The sequence below is a fragment of the Convolutriloba macropyga genome, chromosome 5 (assembly GCF_964194025.1).
Source record: "Convolutriloba macropyga chromosome 5, txConMacr16.3, whole genome shotgun sequence".
In the NCBI taxonomy this organism is placed as follows: domain Eukaryota; kingdom Metazoa; phylum Xenacoelomorpha; order Acoela; family Convolutidae; genus Convolutriloba; species Convolutriloba macropyga.
Window position 1 is genome coordinate 19,548,216 of NC_134472.1, and position 25,120 is coordinate 19,573,335.

The window sequence follows — 25,120 nt, forward strand, 5'->3', positions numbered from 1 at the left end:
CCGTAGCCGGTCCCCAGCCCGGTTGAGATAAGGAGGAGGGAAACACACCCAAATCATAATGGAAAAATCTCATAAGTTGATTTTTTAAAATCAAATTGAGATATTTCCGACACTACTGTAGCTAAATTTATAGACTCATTTAGTGCATCTGATCAGACTACCGCGTGCTTTCGAGACGGTTTAAGGGCCGAGGATTTTGCCCAAAAATAACGGGGAAAAGAGTGTAAAGAGTGTAAAAATAATATTTTTACACCGTTAGTGCCCTTCTATAACTAAGGGTTTAATAACGGGGAAAAGAGTGTAAAGAGTGTAAAAATAATATTTTTACACCGTTAGTGCCCCCCTTATTAAGGGTGGAATTACATATTAAAGTGTAATTTACGGGTGTAAATTATAGAAAAAGAGTGTAAAAAAGAGTGTAACAATAAGTTTTAACGGTGTAACAAAGAGTGTAACAATAAGTTTTAACGGTGTAATAAAGAGTGTAAAAATAAGTTTTAACGGTGTAATAAAGAGTGTAAATTTAAGTTTCAACAGTGTAATCAAAAGAGTGTAAAAATAAGTTATTCCACTCTTTTTCCACCGTTAAATCTTAAAATTACACCGCTAAAATTACACTCTAACAGGGAATTCCACCCTTAATAAGGGGGGCACTAACGGTGTAAAAATATTATTTTTACACTCTTTACACTCTTTTCCCCGTTATTTTTGGGCAAAATCCTCGGCCCGGGGCTCCTGGAAATTGTAAATCAGAGCAATATATTCAAGAAATGAGTGAAAAAGCCAACGAAAAGGTCTTAAGCAAAAAACACGACGACAATGAGAGCTAGGAAACAGCTTGAAAGTGATTAACCGAGATAACTCCCATAAAATTACGCACAGATTACAGCTATAATATAGCTAGTCCGCAATCAATTACTCACACGTGAAAAAAGACTTAACAGATTGCTTTTCACAATTTTAGTTTTTCCATCGAAGACTTCGTTCCTATTTACTCTCGACACATTGTCCAGCTGCTTAAAACTAAATGGGTAATTTACAGCAGTTTAAACTGAGAACTTAAAGGTCCTGAGAGAAATAGTTGGTCGAAAGGTCATATCGTTCAGAAGGCAAACGATCTGATAACAAATTGCCGTTGAAAAGAGCAGCAGGACCAAACTAACAGCAGGTCGAAGTTTAAAAAATAGCGGTATCCTAGTGGTAACTGGTGACTAACTGCCTATAGATCTATCGGCCTGGGTTCGATACCGTTCATTCAATTTTTATGCTACTGTCTTTTGAAGAGGCACTTTTAACTGCACCTAAAGAGACAAGCCCATGAAACATGCAAAATTAGTTGCTTCAGACAGCTTCGGGTTTAAGATGTAGGAGGACATTTATAAATCCAGTAAATCCATTAATTTTCAGTCATTAGGTTCAAATAAAATTGACTTTTACATGTATCCATCTGACAGTTTAACTGATTAAAACCAAAACATGCTGGATAACAATTTATTACTAAATTATTCCTAGAAAACCTTAGTACCACGAATCTTGAAAGCGTACGAATGTATAAGAGCGAATATCATACCTGGTCCGCCCTCGACCATGACACAGACAATGGGCACTTTTTTCACTTCTGCTTCGTCAACTTCTGCCCCTTGCAGGTCACCCTTCTCCATTATATTGTTGTACGCCTACATAAGCACAGTAAAGTTTTGATCTTCGTACTCAAAATACGAAGCAGTAATATATTTAAAGATCAATTATTTTTATATACAAATATTTGTGATTTTTAAATCCGTACGAACCAAAATGTTCATAAATTCAACTCTACATAGATGCGTAAAAGAGAGGGAAAACTTTTATTATTCTTTTGCGAGTGAATGCAACAGACGTTTTATATCTTAACGTGAGTTCATGAGATTTATGAGCTTGAGACAGAAGCCCTTATCTCTGGTATTATACAGATTTGATTCAACAGAGTTTCGCAAGTTGTTTACAATTCCTTGATGGTTTATAAATGAACTGAAGATGAAACCGGACAACCAATTCCGCTCATTTGATAACTTAATACAGCGGAAAGTATTTGTCTAATATACACATAATCTACTTTAAACCACTCCAGAAAAACCCTTAGATGCAAAGGGGATCAATCTCGCACACAAAGGAGTAGCATATAAGTTCTATCAGACACAATATGCCTCCTAACTAGTTCGGAATGCAATATAACCAAAGCACAAGAATATCCCTTGCCTCATTTTTACAAATCTCCGCTTCAAATACACCTCGCAGTTTCATCTCCTTCCCAAATTGTCCAACTGATCCATCGTCCACGAGTACAAAGTGTGTGTGGTGGGGGTCTAAGTAACACTCGATCACCTTCAGCCCTCTTCTCTTCATATCCGCCTTTTCAAACTCACTCAGTTTGCCACTGTACTCGGCTGGGAACTTGCCATTTCCCTGAAATATATCCTACCATTAAAAATGAAAGTGAATTTTATATGCACATGTGACTTCTGGGATCTGTTCCGTTTGTGCCTCCCCCAAGCTTAGTGGGTGCATATTATTTGCACCCCCAGACGCACGTGCCATATTTTTACATAATGAATTACTATGTAATGACACGTGCTCTGTAACTGGGTGTTTATAACGTACTTTGGGGGGGGGGGGGCACAAACGGAAAAGATCCGACTTGTGTATCAGCTGCAGTATGAAAAAAATCCCTTAAGTTACTTGTCTACAAAAATGACAATTGCAAACAAGCAACAACGATGTACAGGTTACGCTACAAAGAAAATCTGGCTCAGCCGAGAACGGCGACGAGAGTCGAATTGTTGAGCCAGAACATTGAATCGACTGTTGCGAGTCACGTAAGCTTGCTTAACACACTGAATTTGCGGCCTTCAGAATCTGGCACGGGAATCTGTTGGATGATGGGTATCAAAAGTTCCTTTTATAATTTCTTGGCATCTGTAAATGATGCGCTGGATCGATGCTACTATTTCCAAAAATATAGATTGACGGAATCTTGTCCGATGGTGCCCCCAACCCCTCCCAACAGCTTAGTGGATGCATATAATACTTGTACCACCATACCCCCGTTCTATAAATGAATGGTGGGGGGCATTGTGCACTGTGGAGTCGATATTAGACAAAGATCTTAAACATACCCGGCAGATTGCCAAAAAATAGCCGCCGTTGATTCCAATAAGCATGATTGGGATTGAAAAAACAGAAGATATTGAAAAAAAAAAGATTTTTGTACAAAAGCATTTTTTAAGTCCGATTTATTTTGATGGCATTTCGTAGTTGAACATACTTCTGTTTCTTATAGAGAGACTACGGGGGCTACTATAAAATACCAATAAGCATTAGAGATAGCAACTAAGACTTATAGGAACGACGTTCAAATAGCGGGCATCTAAAATTGGGCTTTATTGGTTTATCCCGTTTCCATTTCTGATTTCAATTTTTTATACTGACTCTGTTCATTTTGAATTGCTTTGCTGAGCAACTAATGTTCAAAATCACCTTTAGCAGAATGAAAGAAGAGAGAAACAAACTAGCCTAGAGAAGTCAAAAAGATTTCATGCAAAATGTTGAAAAAGCGGCAAAATGAGGTAAAGCGAAACATTTTATTGTTCAACGAAGTAAAAAAAAACATAGCCGAAGAATTCTGGAAACGACTCGAAGGAGAAAATTGCCCATACTTTTGACTACACAACTATAACAACTATTGTGAACCCTGAACCTCCACAAACGCCATAAAAAATTTAAGGAAGAATAGAAACGGCATTCAAAAACAAATTGAACAAAAAAAACTAGAAAGACTCAATGATTTTTTTTAATAGTACAAGGAAACATAAATCCGAGTAAAATTCCTTTCCAATTAGGGCAATGGAAAGCTCGCAAAACAATGGGCAAGTCATAATAGGCTAAGAAACTTGTCTAAGACTAAGAAAAAGAAAAACTGCAAAACAAATAAGAAAAATGTTTTAAAATTTCTCAATTTTTCTGTCAATTTTCCGAAGAAAAGAATGATTTACAACAAAAAAAATTTAGTCAATTGGTAGCTGAATATTCCGTAAGTAACAAGCTTCTATTGAAATCCCACTTAAAGCATTAATACAAAAATAGGCAAAAAATCATTAAATTTCGTCTAAAAATCAGCAAAACTGATCAAAACCCTACAAATTAGCATTAAACTCAGAATTAACTACTTGAAATCTTCAATTCCTATCAAAACAAGTCTAAAACTAATACAATATCATAATCAAACCTCGTAACCAACAAAAGTTGCAAAAAATTGCTTTTAAAAGCCGCACGTGAACAAAAAAATTTCGCTCGCTTAGAGAAAATTTTTCACACATCAATTTCTCGCTCTCTCAAAAACAGCGGTATGAACAAAAACCACTCTCTTTTCGCTCCCCTCTTAACTTTTGTTCAGCCCCAAAATCACTCCAAATTTTTTCACGCGTTTCATTTCCCGCTTCGAAAATCACTCGAATAAAATTGATTAAAAAAAGGACTTTTCCAATACTCCTCTTCGAGTCGTAAAAATAGGAGCGCTATAATAGCCGGCTGAGAAGATGAGGGTGGCTGTTAATAATGATTGACAAGGATGATGCTTGTTTTTCATGTGTTAGAGGAAACGAATTGTCATTATTGTTCAGATTTACAGTTGTTAAAACTATTCCAACTTACATCTCTGCTGACTAGACTGTCCTTGTGAGTAATTATGCCCCATGTGGCCACTCCTATTGTGACCAAGGAGTTGTCTTTCTCCCCATGAGCCAGTATATAATCATGGACTGCCTCTCCGCACAGCTTCATAATTCCAGCGTTAGTTCCACCAGTCACCATCCACGCACCTATACACAATGTTACTTGCAACTTCTACATAAATGCAAAATACCAAAAAAGCAAAAACGACAAAAATAATTAATTTTTTAGCTTTTGAAAATGCTTAATTTTTAAAAGTCAAAAGCCAGTTTTCAAAAATCTTGGTTAAATCAAACAATTTTTTATTGGGTTTGAGCCCCACATCAATGTCATCCACATCAATATTTACTACTCTAGTAAACAAAATAGATAACAGCACAGGAGCCTTAACTAACTCAATTGGAGCGAGGCTGAAAAATGCGTACGATCTAATTACCAAAAAACTGCATTGTAGCTTCATAAAATCGTTCTGGAAAAGTGTTCTCGCGCTAAATAAGTATAAAGATAAGATTTTTCTTTATCATGCTATCAAAAAACAATCATAAATTGATGCTTCTGATAATAAAGTAATCCCAAGACAGAAGAAACTGGAGAGAAACTTGTGGAGAAAAAGGTACTTGTGGATATTATTTACCTTAAAAAAAACGAGTTTTATTTTATTTAATGACCTTAAAACAAACTTTACAAAGGCAATAGAACTCACCTGTGGAGACGGCAACCTTCATGAGACCTTTCTTGAGTCCCTCTTTGAGTTTTTTGTCCATCCTGAGGTCACCCGCCCCACCTGTGATTGAGATGATCATCTTCGGCTGAGGGAGTCTCCAGTGCTTGTACGCAAACTTAACCAAGTCTGTCACTGTCGTCCCAGTCGACACTCGTATGTACTGAAACAAAAATAATTGAACTACACCATCGCAAACATTTTCTTTGTTTTCACCAGTCTGTAAGAAAATTTTTTCCTGGTCCTAATTTTCTCCAGGAAACTAACGTAGCCTTTTAATAATTTTAGATCAATATTTTGCCAGTGCGGGACAAAAACTTTGTGTTTTCTGCTAAAAAAATCTAAGTTTATTTATAGAGCTGCATAGAGCTAACAGCTTGGTACTGCGACCGTGGTAAAAAAAAGGATTTTATAAAGTGTTACGAGTTAGTATGAGCGCTTTATTTTACATTTTCTACATTTATCAGGCAATCTAAGCAGCGAGCTTGATAATTAAGGTTGGTGTTCGTATTCATAATGGTTGTTGTTGCCTTATAAAACGTAGCGTTAGCAACAAAAAGAGTTAAGATCCAAGGAGATTTGATGTAGTTGTACATCATTTTAGAAAATGAAGTTTACCAACCGAAGTATTTGGTATTGTATCCTCTTCATCAGCTACAAAGGAATTGGAGCTCGGATAGCCCAAGCTCAGCGTCCTAACGAGGACGCGAGTCAGTTTTATATACCATAAATTCTCCTAGCTTTACCTACTGACATACAACATTTACGATCTGCTCATTATTTTTCTTTTCAAGAGACGAATGAATAAGCGTGATTTAAAATGAACGTATTTAACATGTATTAAAAACGTATTTAAAATTAAAACTTCAACACGCGAGCATAGAGTCATTCTTTCATGTTAGTTAAGTCAAAAAGTTCTCCCATATCGGACATAAAAGCTGAGGCGAATTGCTCACAAACGACTGGCGAGCAGTTGACGTCGTCAGTAGGTATCTGCGGCTTAGGGTGGCTAGCTCAAACTTGACTGAACGAGGGTGTGGATGCGCGGGCGGGGAAAGGCGCGTGACCTGAGTGAGGGGAGTGCGGGTAGAGCGTGCAGAATGAGGTGAGGTGGATAGGGGGTTAAATGGGAGGGTGGGTTGGTGGGTGTCAAATAAGAACTGCCATAACATATGATACACCATGAAATCATATCATCAACAGCTTAAGAGAATCACCTACTTAGAGACTAGTAATGCTCTAACAGAACAGCTTAAAAACTTAATGCCCTCCGGGCATTACCTGTTTATCTCGTTTTTGAAGACGAAAGTCAAATGGTCAGACGAAACAAGCTATCAGATGAAAATCTGGTAGAAAGGATAATCGCAAAAAATATATAGCCAGCAGAACACCGGGAACGACTCAAAATCGGTAAACAAAAATCGCTTTAAAAACTGCAAGACTATTCTAATGGCTACAAAATTCGTTTGAAAAAAATTGATCAAGGACAACTTCACACACACCCACCCACGCGCTGGCACACGCACACACACACGCAAACACACACACACACATTCAACGTCGATGCCAGTAACAAATTAGAAAACATAGAAGAGCACGTCCTGTAAAAAATCGATCTTCCGTTCATGCCCCAGCTTACTGGGCGCAAAACATTCCGATCCCCAAGCAAACGCACGTGCCATATTTCTACAATGATTTAAGATGCAACAGCAGGTGCTCTGAAACTGGGAGTGTATAACGTATAACCGGTGGGCGGCGGGGGCGGGGCAAACGGAAAAGATACGTAAATTCAATAACTTTTAATTGAACGAAAAAACAATTCCTCGAACTGATATTGAAACGACCTTAAAAACCATTTAAAAAAACTCAAAATAAACTGAAAAAGGAAGTGCAATTAGAACAAAAACCAACTACCGAGAAAAGGAATTTTAACATCAAAACTAAAAGTTTTTGTTGCTCCACAACTGTTTCGACATGACCAAGATCAATACTCAGATTTGAATTCGTAAATAATCAAAAATATGCGAACATAGCCTGAAGACTCCGGAAATGACTCTAAGTCATACTAGACGTTCATCCTTTCATCATAATGACCTTAAAAAATCTAAGGGGAAAAACCAACAGAAATATGAATGCGACACCTTGAACGTGAAACAAAACTATATAAGGAGAAAACCAGGAAAAGGAATATGGTCTTATCATCTGTTTTATTTCAATGTTCCTTATGGGTAGTCGCTCCAAAGATCATGACTATCAGTAGATCTCGTTGTACTGCTTATTCTCACACCAGAGATCAAAACTTTAAAAAAACAGCAAACGAAACGACAGAAAATTAACTTGAACGAAAAAATATGACGCAAATGCTCCAAAACCTATTTAAATGAATAAAAATCTTTAAAATATGACAACTTGAAAGCAAATAAAAAGAAGGCATAGGAAAGACTCGCCAATAACTCACGATAGTGTTCAAAAAACTCAAACCGATCTGATAGTCCCTGGAACAAATCTAAGCAGGATAAAAAAAGAATTTTGATCGAATAACATAGGACCAAAAGTGAAAAAATAGCCAGTGAAAAAAATAAATCAGAAACCAAAGAATTAATTTAACTGATGACAAGGACATGACAATCAACAAAGCACATAATCCTATATGTACAGAATGAACAGAACAATCTTAAAAACAAGAAAAAAATTTCCCCACAAACTACAGTTTTAAACACAATCAGTAAAAAGCAAGATTAAAAACTCATCAAAACCTTTCAAAAACAAATGATTTCTAATTTAATGAAAGAGATATTTAAAAACTGCCGTCGGTAAATTGAACACAACTACGCCGCACTAGAACGTCAATAAGAATTGTTATTTTTGAGACTACGCAAACACCACAAGAAAAGCAACGGTCCAATCTCAATACTCGACAACTATGAATCGAAACAGTTTAAAAGTAATAAATATCAACTTTATGATCTCAAGTCAATAATTAGATTTAAGTATGCCTCGTTAGCAACCGATGGCAGTTATCAATGAGGGTGCTAAACTAGTAGACAACCAAAATCAACAATAGAACTGGCGCAAATACTTGAATGATATTGAGTATAGAAGTACAACTGGAAAACAAAAAACTAAAAAATTTTGCTAATAGATTTTGAAAACAAGTATTGAAAAAGTCATGAAAAAATGAGCCATTAACAAGACTATGTGACAAAACAAAAACAACCAAAATTGACAAGACTAAAAATTAATAGTAATATTTTTTAAAATCAAATTGTTAGAATCGTTAAAACTTTTAGATATCTATAAAAAAAGATTAAATTGTTTCTATTTTGCCTCAGTAGTGTAGCAATGAGACCAATCACTAATGAGAAACAAGTCAAAAAAGAACTACAAAACCGGACAACAATAACAAAAATCACTGATATTCTCTTAAATCAAACAATGTCTAAAATATATTAGCATTAATTGAACTTTGATGACTTCCAAGAATACATCCAAGCATTATTGGAACACATGTATGACCCTTTCAAGCCATGAGATGAGAAAATTAGCAAAAAAAACAGCGAAAACTGAAGTCAAATTGCCACACGTGAAAAAAAATTGTTTTCAAAAACCGAAAAGTTATAACACCAATTTCTCAGTCCAGTTTAAAAGCGGTCTGAAACACATTACGCTTCAAACTTACTCTGATTTTCGATCCATTTATTTCTCCGGCATGACTAAATTGACTGCTCTAATTTGAATTTCCATTGGCATCAAACAGTCGAAAAAAAGTGTGAACAGATATTAAAAAAAAAACAGCGCACCAATACAATCCAAATGCTTTGGAGTGTTTAAAACTGCTTCTACAAAAGGCAAGCCTAAAAATATTTTCGCACTCTCTTCTCGCTATTCTCTCTTTTCAAAGTTTATTCATTCATTGAACTTCCGTTTATTTAGAGCACTCACTTATTACAAAACAGAACCGTAACGACTCTTCGAGCCATAAAAAAAATTGCCTCCAAAAAATACAATTCCTTGAATTATATTTTCAAAAAAAAGTGCGATGATATCATAATAACCTCGCTATCTCTTTGGTGACTATCAAAAATTACAAGAAACAAAAGCACACGTTACCTGAGCAGTTCTGTTAGTAGCAGTGCCCGCAAAATGAATCTCTCCAAATGCGTTTGTGGGAACCGCTTTCGTGTGTTCATCTGCCGACCATTTAGTCCCAGGTGGACCAGGTGGCAGCTTCTCTCGTTTCTCATAATGCTCCCTCACACTTCGGCCACACATACAGAGCCTGACAAAAAGATTACCTTGAAGCTACCATCATTTTCACAGAGTTGATAGGAGCATCAAGACCTTTTGACGCCATCAAGTTGGTCGCAGTTCCATGAGGTTTGGTTCATGCTGTAATTTTTTGAAACCCCAAATTTAATTAACAAATGACTTGGTTATAAAGCTCATAGCTATTTTTGATAATTAAATCAGTTTACGGAATTACTCCGCGGCAGTTCATATCACGAAGGATTTCAGATAATTAAGAACATCAAAAAACATCATACAGTAATATTATAATCCTGCTTGAAAACGGCTAACACCCCATGTAATGAGGAAAGTAACATGCCATTCGGATTTTTCTTTCGTTCGGCTAGTTTAGACGATCAAAATTTTCATCCGAGAAAAATATGAAAGCTCTGACCGAATAAAATATACATCAACAGGGAATTTTGAATTTCGTTTTTCAGGGAATACGTTTTTCAGGGAATTTCTGGGAAGACTTGACATTTCCCCGCGGTTTTTTTTTCAAATTGTCTCAATTTTCGTTGTTATAAACTCTACCTCACTTTATTTTCAGCTGCTGATTGGACTAAAGACAACAATTCGATATTGCAGGTACAAAAGATATTCCGTTTTTCCATCCAAATTTGAGGCACTTGAAAACTGATCTCTTGTATATTACAATTGATTTGATTTATACAAAAAAAAGAAAGAATTCATCTTTTAATATTATCTAAATAATCCAAATTCGGTGCCCATAAGCAGAGATGAAAATCTTGAAATGAGTCACTATTTTTCCTATCAATTTATATTTCTGCACCATTTTGGTCAATGCAACAATTTGAAAATAAATCTGCAACAATTTGACAGTGTAACTCACTCTGCTTTCGGGTCGGCATTCTCGTCAGCAATGAACACGTTGCACTCTTTGCGTTCGAATCTGAACTCATTCTTGATGTCCGAGATCTGATTCTGAAAATACACAAGTGTCAGTTTTCAGATCGAACAGAACAATGTACAAAAATGGGAAACACCATGCCAAAAAGCACCGTAGCACAAATAAACGTGCATCATGCATTGTGCGTAAAAATGAGATTTAAAAAGAAGGAACTGTCACGGTTTCATCACCCCCAAAGATATACCCATGGATTGCATTTTTTCTAATGGATATATAAAATTTAATGTCTAGCCACAACTCTTCTTATAATATATAATTGTTCCGACCCCTCTTGAGGGGGGAGGAACTATATACTCAAAAGGGTTTTTTTGTTCAGACAATTTTCGCCGATCGATATATTCATCGTAGAGAGTTGAGACTGGTATCATTAGAAAGCTCGTCCAACGTAGAATATGGAATTAAAAAGATTTTTTTATTTTAGTTTTTTACAGGGAGTTATCGAGGTTTAAAATTGAGAAAAGTAGAGTGAATTCCGTTGATTTTATTCACATTTTCCGGAATTTTTGCTTAAATTTTCGTCAATTCTGCTAAGATTTGTTAAAATTTTTAATAATAGTGTTGTTGATTTTAATTTTGAAGACAAAAAAGTATTGTTGATTATTTTGATTTCATTTTTTTGTCAAAAATTTGGGCTAAATATTTTAAAATTCAGCCTTTTTCAACAAAAACAGCACGCAATAAGCTTCTTTAGTCAACTAAATTTGCCGGAAGTACACCCAAAACAACACTAATACAATCTTTTTAGACTCAAAAGGGGGCTATTCCTAATTCAACTTCTGTTGAGAGTGCTCTTTAATTATATCTTTGCCGTTTTTTGCTAACTTATTGATTATCAAAAACGCAGAATTTATAATTGAGTTTTTAACTAACAAATTATCTACATCTATAACATTCAAAAAATCAAGTGTTCCTAAAGGGCGATAAGCACTAGCAGGGCTAATTTTGGACCGATCTTGTACTGTTAAAATCCAAAAATAATTCGGATTGTAATCAGTCGGTCTTTTTTTTTTTAAAAAAATTGATCTTTTTTATATTAATTAAAGAACAGAACATATCAAATCAAAAGCTTAGGAGTGATAGGTCCAATTGGCTCCCTAAGCAGCTCCGAGCTAATGCATTTAGTTTTCTACTTGAAAGTTTATGGTCGTTTTGACTTGTAAGAATAATTGATTTTTAAACAAATAATGTCTTAAGGAATTTTCCTCTTTTTTTCTTAATTTAATCAGTTTAGAGCTTAGTGTCAACAGAGAAAGAATGCTTCTTCTTTCTATTGATTCAAAAATTTAATCTCTATTGAGGTTTTAAGCCTTAAGTTATTATTTTCTGGCTTTGATACCATTGGATTTCAGATTTTTTCACGCTCTCCAGTTTTGTCACATTATCCTATTATTAACGGTTCTCATATCACGTTATTGGCGTTCAAAATAAGGCACAATCGAACATTTTGAAATCCTGAAAGATGTAGATTATCGTTTTAACGGCTTCGACACCCCTTTCTCGAACAATTTAATTGAATTTTTTACATTTGTCTTTAACTGTCGTTTTTACTTTGTCTTTTAGTCGTATGAAATTTCCAGCATAATGAAGGACCTCATTGGCTTTTCATGGAACAGAACAATAGATGAGCCAATATATTGATTTTAGTAGATAGCTGATGGCTTTCAAGACTTTGAAAACAATTGTTTTCCAAAATAAAAAAAAAACTTTTTACCTTCGCAATTTTCTTTTTATTGTCTTTTTGTTACATAGTCTCGTTAATTACAGGTCAAATATAACATATTGGGGTTAAGGAAGGTTTCAAAATTAATTGGTGTCACAAAATCTAAAATATTTAAAGAAATCCTTATGACCTTACTGGCTTCGACACCGGTTTTTCACAAAAAAGGTAAATTAAATTGATTTGTCATATTTACCGTTTTTTGTAGACGCAAGACATTCTGGATAATTGCAGTTCTTGGGGGCTTCCTTTGGACAAAAAAACGAACCTATTCAATTAATAAGTTTTGTAGTTAATGGCTTTCATGACATTGGAAGTAATTTTGTTTCGAAAAAAAATCAAAAGTATTATTTACTTTTGCCCTTTTTTCTTTTTTCTCTACTTGTTACCTAGTCTCATTAATGAAAAGATGAAAGGCCACATACTACAAAATCGGTGTTTGAAAAGGGCGCAATCAAACATATTTTCAGGGTCAAAACATGGCTTTACGGCTTCGACAGCGTTTTTTGCAAGTGTTAATTGAATTTTTGTTTGTTGTCTTTATGTTGTTCTTTTTAGCCGCATAAAAAATTGAATAAAGGCAGGTCTTAATAACCTTCTATGGAAGCATTGGTAATCGTAATTCTCTAGGATATTTCAATGGTTCAATTTCTAATGGTTTTCATTATTTGGAGTTAATTGTTTTTAAAAAAAGCGAATTTTTTATCTTTACTGTTTTTGTTCTTTTTGTCTAAATGTTACCAAACCTTTCTATGGACTGGTTCCATATCTGTTCTGGTAATTTAGTTATTTTGTTTGGTTTCAGTTTTATCGGACGGTATGTTGACTTTGTTATTCAGTTTGGTTTTTAAAACGGACGTAAAGTTTTTGATGTAATTAATGTTTGTTATTGTTGTTTGATTTTGCTGTTCGCCTTAACTCGCTTTCTTAATATTGAAATATCATCGGCTCATCAATCTAGTGCATCATTTTTTACTCCATTGAGTTATTTGCTTTGGGGGCTATCTTTTCGTTTATACGGTATTTTTTTTTGAAAAAAATCTGGGTTTTTTGGGATTCCCAAAAATAATTTTTGTGTTTTTCTATCTGTTCCTCAATATCCTTTGGTAGACAATTATGCCAAAATTGTGGATGAGCGGGGTCGGAACCTTATGCGCGATCGCACATTACAGAGCCTCCTTGTTCATTATCAGTACTAAAACGCGCATTAGATCGTTCACATGAAAATTTTTTTAAAACAAGTAGGAGGGTGAAGAAACAGTTGCAAAAGTTTGCATGATAATTATTAAGATCGTGCCCGAACATCTAAAAAATGTTTTATAATGTGATTGTCACCTCGAACTTCATATATGCAAATTAGATGCAAAAAAGAGTCGATTAGAGCTGCATCGGCTTCCTTGCACCATGTCAAAAAATTGCTATTGTGAAAATCTTTAATCAAGTGAAACACTGATATATTCACGACTTCAAATGCGTGATAATTTCATGTATTTTAATTTAAAATTTTAATGGAAAACTTGTAACCATAAAACGGTCCATAAACAATTTTTATGGTGTTTTATGTAAGTAAGGTTGAGAATAGAATTTTTAAGTTTCATGTAGAGAAGTGGCCTTTTGGAGTGTTTATCGGCCAAACACAAAAATTTGTATGATCGTTGTATGTTTCTTTCGTGGTGATCCACCAGGGAAAACAGTATCAACGGGACATGAACACGAGCGCGGACACCAAATATATAGGACTTTTACATTATTTTCAGATAATGCAATGTAAAATTTTGAAAATTTGTCTACCTATGTAATTTTTTTCACATATCCTCCAAAAATTTTACCAGGAAAAAATATAATCAGGTATTATAACTAGATGCTGGTATTATAACCATATGTTTTTAATAGGAAAACTCATATATGAAAGACGTTCAATGATAAGATCACGATGGTCATGATCAAAATGTCAATACACTCAATCACGACAACTGACCACAAAACCCAATGAACAAGAAAATAGTCACACTCCACAAAAACATCACCAAACACTCCGCACCCTTCTTGTGATGTCTCACCTCCGCCACCTGGCGAGCTATCAACTGGCTCAACTCAGTAGCACTGTTGGCCAGAAAGGTCATGTGCTTCATCAGAGGCCACGAGGATTGTGAAGATAATGACGAGGTGTTGTAAGACGGTCTAGAACTGTTTCCTTTTCACTCGGTGGTAAAATATTCCCTTTAATGGATGTGATCTTTGAAGGATGTATACCGTTTTATAACTGAATAGATAAGTTGACTGGCCGTCCCGATTTGACCGAACACCTTTTTAGGGGATGGGTTTTCTTTTAATTGACATTTTAAAATTGGTAATATATTGTAATTGCGATGGTTAGTCCCGACTCTTAACAAACTATACAAATTAGGTATCCGTGTAGATAAATCATTAATTTGCATCCCTGTTTGAAATTAAATTTAACTAGATATCCGTGTTTAAAAACGATCATAATCACACACACACACAGACTTTTGAAATCAGACAACTTGTTCACGTGGGGTAAAGGAAACGGCTCTGACTGTCTCTGATTGGCCGTAGACGTGCGGCTGCGTATCCATCTGGATTGAGAGGAGGGGGGAGGTTTCGAGGACAGTTTCAGACATTCTATCTCGTATCTTGTCACCAACTGTCGCCATCGAGATGTCACCTCATCGACTAGTAATTTCAAAAATCGTATATCACTTTTTTAAACAGAATTCTCCCTTTTATTTTTCCTTGGTTGTATGTTTCTCAGAAAGTTGCGATATTCGGAAAACAATATTTGAGTACCGTTTTTAAACATAACCGACTAAACGTCGGAAGAATTGCTCTCGAACGACTAGTGGGAGCTCTAATCAATTGCAGCCTGCTTCAGTCGGGGGGGGGGGGGGGGGGGGGGTGGAGGCTAAATGGGACTAAGCAGTTCAATAGTGGGCTTCAAATAACCACATTAGAGGTTAACATATACCACTATTAAGATTTAAATAAAAAATGGCACCAGTTTCGGCGCACGTTTCATTTGACTTTTAGTATTAAATTACCGCCAATTGAATTCAGCAGCTTGAAATTGTGATTGAGAGAGAATTTTAGAACATACCCGGCAGATCGCCGGAAAATAGCCGCCGTTGATTCCAATAAGCATGATTGGGATTGAAAGAATAGAAGATATTGAAAAAAAAAAGATTTTTGTACAAAAACATTTTTGAAGTCCGATTTATCTTGATGGCATTTCGTAGCTGAACATAACGTACTTCTGTTTCTTAGAGAGAGTCTACAGGGGCTACTATCAATACCAATAAGCATTAGAGATGTTAACTTAGACTTACAGGAAAGATGTTCAAATAGCGGGCATCTAAAATTGGGCTTTACGGGTTTATCCCGTTTCTACTTCTGACTTCAATTGTTTATACTGACTCTGTTCATTTCGAATTGCTTTGCTAAACAACTGATGTTCAAAATCACTTTTAGCAGAATGAGAGAAGAGAGAAACTAGCCTAGAGAAGTCAAAAAGATATCACGCAAAATGTTGAAAAAGCGGCAAAATGAGGTAAAGCGAAACATTTTTTTATTCAACGAAGTAAAAACATAGCAGGACAAGTCCTGACACACAATTTAAGGAAATTTCATTGACTAAACAGAAAACTAGACCAGGAAAGAACTATGAATGGTTCCATTTCGGAAAAAAACCGATCCAAAAAATCGAAAAAACTGTGAAAATCAAAGTGAAATGGCCGCATGTGAACAAAAAACCACTAGTGAGAAAGCGAATTTTTGTTCAAACACCGTTCTTTAAATTTAGAGCGAAAAAATTTCACGCCGCAAAACCACTCGCTTTTTCGCTCCACTTCCTGTTTCGGCGTGACCAAAATTACTACAACTTGACTTCAAAAATCATGAAAATGTGTGAACAGATCTTAAAAAAACATAGCCCGAAGAATTCCGGAAACGGCTCGAAATAAAAATCTATTTAAACGCAATCCAACTACTCATCAAACAAAACGTGCCTTCACTAATTTATGATCATCTTGAAACAAAGTCATGAAACAAAAAAGTAAAAACAAAATCAAATCTGTTAAAATTTGATAAAAAATCTGATCAAATTTTGTTATAAATTGAGATCCCGAAAAAACTATCTCTGCCAAAATAACCTCATGAAAACAACTAATACTTACTAAAAACACTGAGGTGAATTTTGAATAAAATACTTTAGGCTAAATTATGAAAAGAAAGCTCTTAAAAAACAACTTTCACTGAAAAACTGGAAAAAGTTATCAAATTCTTTAAAATTTCAAAAACATATAAATCCAAAGAAAAATTCCCATCAACCAATAGGGTATCCAGATGCTCGCAAAACAATAGGCAGGTCATAATAGGCTAAGAAACTTAGCTAAAAAACGATAAAAAAAACGAAAAACGACAAAAAATTACAAAAAATAGTTCCAATTCTCGCCATTTTTTTGTCATATTTCTCAACAAATAAATGATTCTTACCCACAAAACTGTAACCAATTGTTATCATAAATTTGCTCAAGTAGAAGGGGTTTCTTCAATACCCATTTGAGCCAGTAAAACAAAATAATCGTCAAAAAAACGCAAAAATTAGCCCGAAAATCAGCAAAATAAAAAAAAAACCTCCGAATTATCATAAAATTCACATGATTTTCCAAAAACCTTCAAAACACTACCGAAACCAGCCTGAAATTAAAACAAAATCATAACGAAACCTCTTAACCAAAATAAATGAAAAAAACTGCTTTAAAATGCCGCACGTGAACAAAAAAATTTCGCTCGCTTAGAGAAAATTTTTTCACACATCAATTTCTCACTCTCTCAAAAACAGCGGTATGAACAAAAACCACTCTCTTTTCACTCCGCTCTTCGCTTTTGTTCAGCGCCAAAATCACTCCAATTTTTTTCACGCGTTTCATTTCCCGCTTCAAAAATCACTCCAACAAAATTGATTAAAAAAAAGGACTTCTCCAATACTCCTCTTCGAGTCGTAAAAAAAGACAGCGCCCCAATACAATTCAAAATTTTTGAATTGTAAAAAAATAGGAGTACTATAATAGCCGGCTGAGAAGATGGGGGCGGCTATTAATCACGCGAAACGCAAAAAGTCAAGGGCGTAAAAGTCACTCGAAAAGTCAAAACGGTTAAGCGAAAATTTTGCATAAAAAAGACACACATGTTTACAATAATTGCTATGAACTTCGTTCAAGAGCCATTAATAATTCCTAGAGCGCAGAACAGCAATTTATAATCGCCATTATCATCGAGATAACCCAGCAGTCAAAAAGCAAAATCATATTCCTACTTTTGATTAAAATATTAAAATTTAATTTTTTTAAAGTTGTCTGACTCTAAGTTGCATCCCAATGATCTGCATCGATCCAGTAGAATCATCTAAACTTTGAGTTACTTTGTTTAAAGTCGCTTTAAACATATTCGGATACTAAAATTTTAAGAAACGCAGTAGATATCAACGCCATGAACCTTCTGCGTCGAAAAGTGTCGCTATTTCTTTCCAAGCTTCCTCTCGGCTCTGGGAGTTATCGTATTGTGCATCATCCGAAGACCACAACAAAGGACGACTCTCGATCGCTTTGATGAATTCAACAACGGGTGAATTACGGCTCAGCCTTCACACGAAATGACGTAATTTTACTTTGCCTGCCTCCAAAAATTCCTCAATAAAATCTCAGCAAAAAATTTGCAAAGGCGTCAAGACTCCAGAAGTACAGTTAGTTAAATCGAGCCCACCATATGCCAAGCTGCATAACTTTGGTATAGTGACAATTTAAAGTTACAGTAAAAATGACAATTTGGGCATTACAGTCTTCTTATATAGGGCGCGTATTTTTCACTAGCCAACTTTTCGTAAGCCCTCCATAGAATAATAGTCGTGTACTTAAAGACTGCCCGATGTATTTTTGCAAGTCTCAACCGATCAATATTATTCGAGAAATACAGAATCAATGAAAAAAACAATTAGGAAAGATTGTTAACAAATAATCATTTTTCATTTCCTGATTTCTCAATTTACTAAGAATAGGTAGAATACGGAAAAATAATTTTAAGAATTTATTTTCATCCACATTTCACCCAATTGTTATTACATTTCAGCCGACAAACCATTTCCCAATTCCATTTCTGATTATTACTCATTGACTTGAGATACGTTTGCTCATCTATAAAAATTAGAAAATATTAGGTTTTCAACAAATTAAAAAATAATACAGCAGAAAAAAAATTGTATATCATTTTAAAGATTTGACGTCCATATAATGTTACAAAAACATCATTTTTATACTTTGAAAAATAGTTCCGCAACAAACTCGTTTTTGTTTGGTTCTATAACCTGAACCGGTCAAATAACAAATGCTTTCTACATATAATGTCCAATATAAAATATTGAGCAAGTAAGTAATACAATACAAGGTATTATTTGAGCAGCACTTCATTTCAGCTTCTTTTCTTAGCGAGGTATTCCCAAACAGATGGGCGAAAGAGCACCTCTTTGACAAAAATGATTTTGTGCGATGTTATTTTCCTATAGGACACAATATGCCCTTTAACATTAGCCACTTTTTATTCTGTGATTTCTCATATATCAATCAATATGTGTACCTGGTGGTTTCTGAGATATAGCAATTGTGTTCTACAATTTAAAACTCATATTAACAATTTTCATTAATAGTAAGAAGATACTTATCGTTATCAATTTTCCAAACCTCCTTATCTATCAACAAACTCTCGTTACTGCTGTTACTATTTCTTGCAATATTTTGTCAAAGAAAAACTAGATCCCCTTAGAGGCCAAAAGAGCGCGTTCTTATATTTCCTTTCATGAGATCGATTTACTTTGAGGGAGAAAATGAACAACTTTCTTTCAATCTAGTATTGAGTATGTTGGAATAACATAGGAATGTAGAGAATTAAACATTTAAAATTCAATTATTTACGTCACTTGGAAGGATCAGATTAACTTTTTGGTCAAAAATCTGACGCATAAACGACTCCACCATTTAATTCAAATTCTAGTCAACAAAAATTGCCTCGTACAGGAAAAAGTAAGCCTATGAGAAAGAATATTGAAAAATAACGCCTAAGTAAAACTCGTCATACCTCACACATCGTAAAAAATTAATCAACTATCTCAAAAATCATTTAGAGCAGCTCAGGCGTTAAGGCTAAGAAGCGGTCTTGAGACATACTCTTTCAGGTTCTGAAGCATGAAGGCCGTAAAAATGTCACGCTATTAAAATATGGACGTTTTCTGTGAATTATAAGCTGTTTGGTTAGCTAGACAACTGTCTTTTAATATTGTTCAAATGTCTTTTATCGTAGTTTTATAGTTGACTGCTCAAGTTTTTGCAATATTGGAAACTATTTTCAACTAAAAATTTGACTTGATCTGAAAAAAAGCAGTCAAATGCTGACTTCGAACAAATAAAAAAAGCTTGGCCTGTTTGATTGCGAATTACACACAGTGCAGGGAAAGTAAAAGATGTAGACACAATCCTTGGTGACGTAAATGAAGGAGAGTGGAGATTGGATGTGGTAAGAGTTCGTAACTGAGATCTCGGAGACAAGGTTGATGGTGGACTTTGGAAGTTGATGACCGGAGTCGTGTTACTTTTCTTCCTGTTCCGTTTTGATGAATTGTTGTCCGAAGATCGCTCAGATACCATAACGCAAATCACACAAAGCAAAACTTAAGTAATGCAGAAAAAATAGTAGCATTGAAAAAAGGAACCGATCTGATAAAAAAAATACGGTGGGAAAGATTTAACTCATCAGGTCAAAAATTTAACGATAATATAAGGAATTGCTTGCCATTTTTAATGAAAGAAACAGGAACTGTGCTTCGATATATTTTGCACTACATTGAGCCTTAAATGAAAGCAATCTTTAACAACGTTACAAAAACGTGGCTGCATAGTGGGAAGAATAAAGGAAATTCAGCTGAAACGTTTGTGCATTGTGGTTTGATTTGAACAATGCAGTTTATTTGCTTCCATTTAAAAACGCAGGTGGCATTTAATCAAATGTACACAAGCATGTATGTATTGTATAAAGCAACAGTAAACAATAATCAAACGTCGAATACATATTTTTATTTTGATCAAAATGTAGTGTCCACAGATATTATTCGCATCTCCACAAAAATGGCAAAAGTTAGAAAGGAACTCGTTAGAAAGGGAAGAGTCACGTACACATTCTCGAGCATTTGGCAAATTATCAATTGCCAAAAGTTTTTTGACAACTTAGGATCTGTATTATATATTTAAACATAAACCGACTAATGTCGGAAGAATTGCTCTCGAACATGCGGGTGGAAAAACATGTGACCCCACCGGGATTCAAACCATTGGTCTCCAGCGTCATTACCATATGCACTGCCGACTGTGCTATTTGGCCCTTAATTTTCCTTTGCTGCAAACGACTTTATATCAGCAACAAGCTTTACTTCGGAGTGAGAGCAATAGAGATCACTTAAAAATGAAGAACGAAAGCGTGAAAAAGTCACTTGAGAAGTCAAAGAATGTTCTAGAAGAAAAGGGCAAAATGGTCAAGCAAAAAATTTGCATAAAAAAGACCAACACGTTTACAATAATGACAAACACGTTTACTTCGTTCAAGAGCAATTAAAAATCTAGCTCTTCCGAATCTAGCACAGGTGACATTCGGCATTCTAAAACATGCGCGTGCCGGTTTGAATCCATCATCACACAGGATGATCAAGAGTTGGAAACTCTTAGAAACTTAGACAGAAAACAGCTTTGGATAAATCGTGCCGCCCTTAATGATCATATTGATTACTAACATCGTAAACAAAAATGTGTACTTTGACATCTCCTCGAGTACATGTGGCAAGTGCTAAATAGACTTACCAAAGTTACTATTTCATTCCAACTTTCCAAGTACATGCATGAACAAGGCTAAAATGTTCTGCTTAGTGCACAGTTTATTTCTGAACTTTTATGTCCGTAATGCAATCAGTCCCGTGAAGTCAAAACGAAAGAAAACGTTTCAAATACCAATATTCACATTAAAAACATGAAGATGTCAACCTTTTAAATGTTCAGTTCATTTGCATGCCTGGAGGAGTTTTTCGAAGGTTCGCTTGTCTTGCAACTTTATGCAACTTGCTATTTAATAAGCCAGCTACACACTTCACAAGACGATAATGCTAATAATGAACAAGGATTCTTTACGCTCCGAATTGTTTACGCTCCGAATATGAAGAAACTAATTTCACATTTTTTGTGATGTCATTCGTGTTCCAAAAAGAGGAAAGGTAAGCCAACTAAAAATATTCATGCTGGTGGTATCAAGATAATTCAAGGACTAAAACTAAAAAGTTCTATTAAAAGATAGTTTATAGCATCGTTCCGACCATCACTCAAGGTTGAAGTGCGATGCATATTGAAAGATAAGGATGCAATATTAATAATATCGATGTAACCGTTCGCTAGTGGGAAGTATTTAAGGTATATCACTAGCTTAAATCACACTTCTCGAACCCCCTTTCATCAATATCAGTAGCATTCCGATTAATATCATTAAGTCTTTAATTTCTGGAAACAGCCTATTTGCGATTGGGAGAAAAAATTGTTGAAAGGATTTCATTGATTGATCGAGGGTTGATCGAAGTATGTTCCAAGCCAGCATACGGGGAAAACAAGGAACTGTTCCACTCTTTGAGGGGGGAAGTTCCGAAAACAACATGCGAAAACTCACAAGCAGCCTGGTATACACCAGCTGTTTCCGATTGCGCTTTTTAATTTCGCTAGGAGTGAGCGGCTGGCTTCTCAGCAGATCAGCAAACTGATCTTCCACTGAAAGATGCTCGTGACTAGTAGGCGAGTTGAGAATAACCTCGCCTAAGGGTGCAACTTGGGCTAAACTGGTGGGCGGCTTCTTATTTTTAGAGGACTGCGCGTCACTAGATCCATGACTTGCTTGAGTCTGATTAGGCAGCAAAAATGGTCAAGACGCTTTCAACACTCATAACATTCAACGTTTCATGTTTCATTATATACATTGCATGCTTAATATAAAATTAGAAGTCTATCCAAAATGAAAAATTTACACCTTTCTTGCGCCACAATTTTTTGGTACGATTCATGATTACCGAGAAATCATATCTGCTCTATTGATGACAAGCACAAAGTCACGAAAACAGATATCAGTTGATTTCAGTTCAGCAAGTTGCTCCATATCAAGTTTTTTCTTATAGTTGATTTCAATCATTACGTTGTCATAAAACTATAAGACGAAATCTGACGAAATATACCCTCTGTAATTAATTTTTGTTTATTAGAAATTATTGTTCTTTATAGTTTTCCCGACATTAGATGTTAGAAGTCAAGATTAGATTGATTGTAGCAATTGTAAGTAACTCAACGCATGCCGGGTAAAACCCATCAATGAACGTCAAATCGAACGTTATGCTAGCCACTCGAATAACCTACATTGCAGTGAGTGAAAACACCATCACACTCTAGTCTTATCTAAAGAACAGACCATCCTGGCCGTCATTTTCTTCTTCTTCTGTTCGTCTTGACCAGACATTGATAATGCCCTCAAAAAGACAGCAGACACGTTTGAGTCTTTCTTGGTGATCATTATATCCTCGTCGACCTTATAAGAGAACTGCTTCTTTACTCTCCGCAGAAAAATCTTTAAAATGTTTATTGCTACTAAGTTAGCCATCAATCGACATCAGTTGGGAAATTGGAACTTTTTCCTCCGCTTCCCTCTTCCTCACTGGAATGCTATCATTCGCAACTTACAAACGATTTTATACCCTAGCAACACTGCAGCTCAAAAATTTTCAACAAACATGTAAAAAAATTAAAAGCATATTTTATAAACTAGACCACATTCGGCCAAACATGGTCGCTTGTCGCTCTTATTTAAATCATAAAAAATAAATCAGGTATGTAATATTTTTAAATCGGCCATATTTCGAAAAGAGGGAAATTAGCGAAATTTCAAACCGCGGAATGTTTTAGTTTTCAAAACTTAAAAAGAATGTCTGTATTTTTTTGTTACAAGTATCCGATTTTGATGAAGTCTGGACGGATTCGAATGAATCGCACGTTCTTATTAATCTGAAGATACTAAAATATGGGAGCCTACTTAAAAATATAGCGAAATCATCAAATGATTGTGAAAGATCCAATTTAAAGACTTGATTTCATTTAACTTAAGAATTAAGAGAACAAGAAACCTAAACAGAATAAATCGGACGAACTACTCTCCAACAACAAGTGCGTAAGAAATTTCAAGGTAAGATGTTCATCGAGCTTCTTAAGACCACTACCAAGATTTAGAAAAAGAAAAATGATACCAATTTCACACTTTTGGTTACACAGTTGGTCCCCAAACTGCCACGAATTAAACTAGCGACTTAAATTATGAATAACAGAAATGTAGGTCAAACAAAAACCAAAACTTAAAGCGTGAAAAAAACCAAATTAATCAAGAAAGGGGGTAGGTAGGGGAGGTTTGATAGAAAGGTGGTTGGTCTGTTCCCAATTAACCGCAATACCTAATTACTATACATCACAACCTAAGCAATTGCTTAAGTCCACTGTTCGAAAACAAAGGTACAAGTTAAAACACAGAAGCCTACGTTTGAAATGAAACAGGTAAAAATTCAAGTCGAGAACATACTTCAGCTAAAATACCAACACTTCTCTTCGAGTCGTAAAAAAGACGTTTAAAACAATTGATAAAATGTTTGTTCGAGAAGAAAAATTCAACACAATCACATCGATCAAAAATTAATATTTTGGCTGCACGTTTATCATAGCTACGGAATTTCAAATTCTTTTTCCTTACTTAAGAAATCGGTCAAAATAAAATCAAACACTCAAAGAGTAAACTAAGTAGAGTAAAATAAGTAGAAGGGGCAAAATAGTAACACTAAAAACTGATATTACGAAAAAGATTTTAATTGAAATTCAAAAATAAATGTAATAGAAATGAAAAAATTGTCTTATCAATAAAATATACTTTCGACTCTCGATAGCGATCGCAAATTTACTTCTAATGCATAAATCCAAACACAAAAATAAATAAAAAAAAGGCAAAAAACAAATTTCAGCATGTTCAGTTTTGTTAAAAAAAACTTTTCGGGTTAGAACCTAAAACCAGAGCCAATTCGTGATAAAAATTTAAACTTCATGATTTGATTGAAAAAAGTCAGTTCACAAACAATAGAATGCGGAAAATAATACAACAAATATTTACCCCAAAAATTGAAATACCCCATGAAATAGCCCAAAAATTGAAATACCTTGAGACAAATCGTTCCTTAAAACGCCAGCAAATTTTACTAAAGTTCTTTCGCAACCTAATGATGTTTAACGTAACTGGAGGCCTAATCGTTAAGAAATTTATGAAAAGAAAATTAACAACAAAACAATGGCTCCGATAGAAAAGAACATTCGCTCTGTCGAGAACAAAAACTGTTCCATCGAAAAAAAATTTTCAAGGTCAAACAATCAACGAAGCTTATCGACAAAAAATCCTGTTGCTCCGCAAAAATTCACGCACTTTTGCTTTTAGGGCAAAACAAATAGCCCTTCCGAACAAATAGTGAACACTTGCATGAACAAATATTCTTTCCAGTTTAAAAAAACTTGTAGGAAATCAATTGGCCTCTTCAATGTTGAAGAAACCAAGAGCGCCTATATCGCTTCTGTCAAGTTACAGCTTCTTAGCTATT

At 35.0% G+C, this 25,120-nt stretch overlaps 1 protein-coding gene across 7 annotated transcripts in view; it reads right to left on the bottom strand.

The window, feature by feature from the left end:
• The window catches only part of LOC142339202 (transient receptor potential cation channel subfamily M member-like 2), a 143,300-nt gene that overhangs the window by 115,714 nt on the left and 2,466 nt on the right, over positions 1–25,120 (bottom strand). For 4 of the 7 annotated variants that reach the window (XM_075389026.1, XM_075389024.1, XM_075389027.1 and 1 more), the window contains exons 3-9: positions 22,123–22,350; positions 10,566–10,657; positions 9,536–9,704; positions 5,408–5,588; positions 4,687–4,853; positions 2,236–2,442; positions 1,571–1,676 (exon numbers count right to left, since the gene is read on the bottom strand). In XM_075389026.1, coding sequence (XP_075245141.1) covers positions 1,571–1,676; positions 2,236–2,442; positions 4,687–4,853; positions 5,408–5,588; positions 9,536–9,704; positions 10,566–10,657; positions 22,123–22,350 — 1,150 coding nt within the window. Of the gene's footprint in view, positions 1–1,570; positions 1,677–2,235; positions 2,443–4,686; positions 4,854–5,407; positions 5,589–9,535; positions 9,705–10,565; positions 10,658–14,420; positions 14,542–14,918; positions 15,215–22,122; positions 22,351–25,120 lie in introns of those variants that run through there. The other 3 variants (XM_075389029.1, XM_075389028.1, XM_075389030.1) reach the window with 2 other exon arrangements.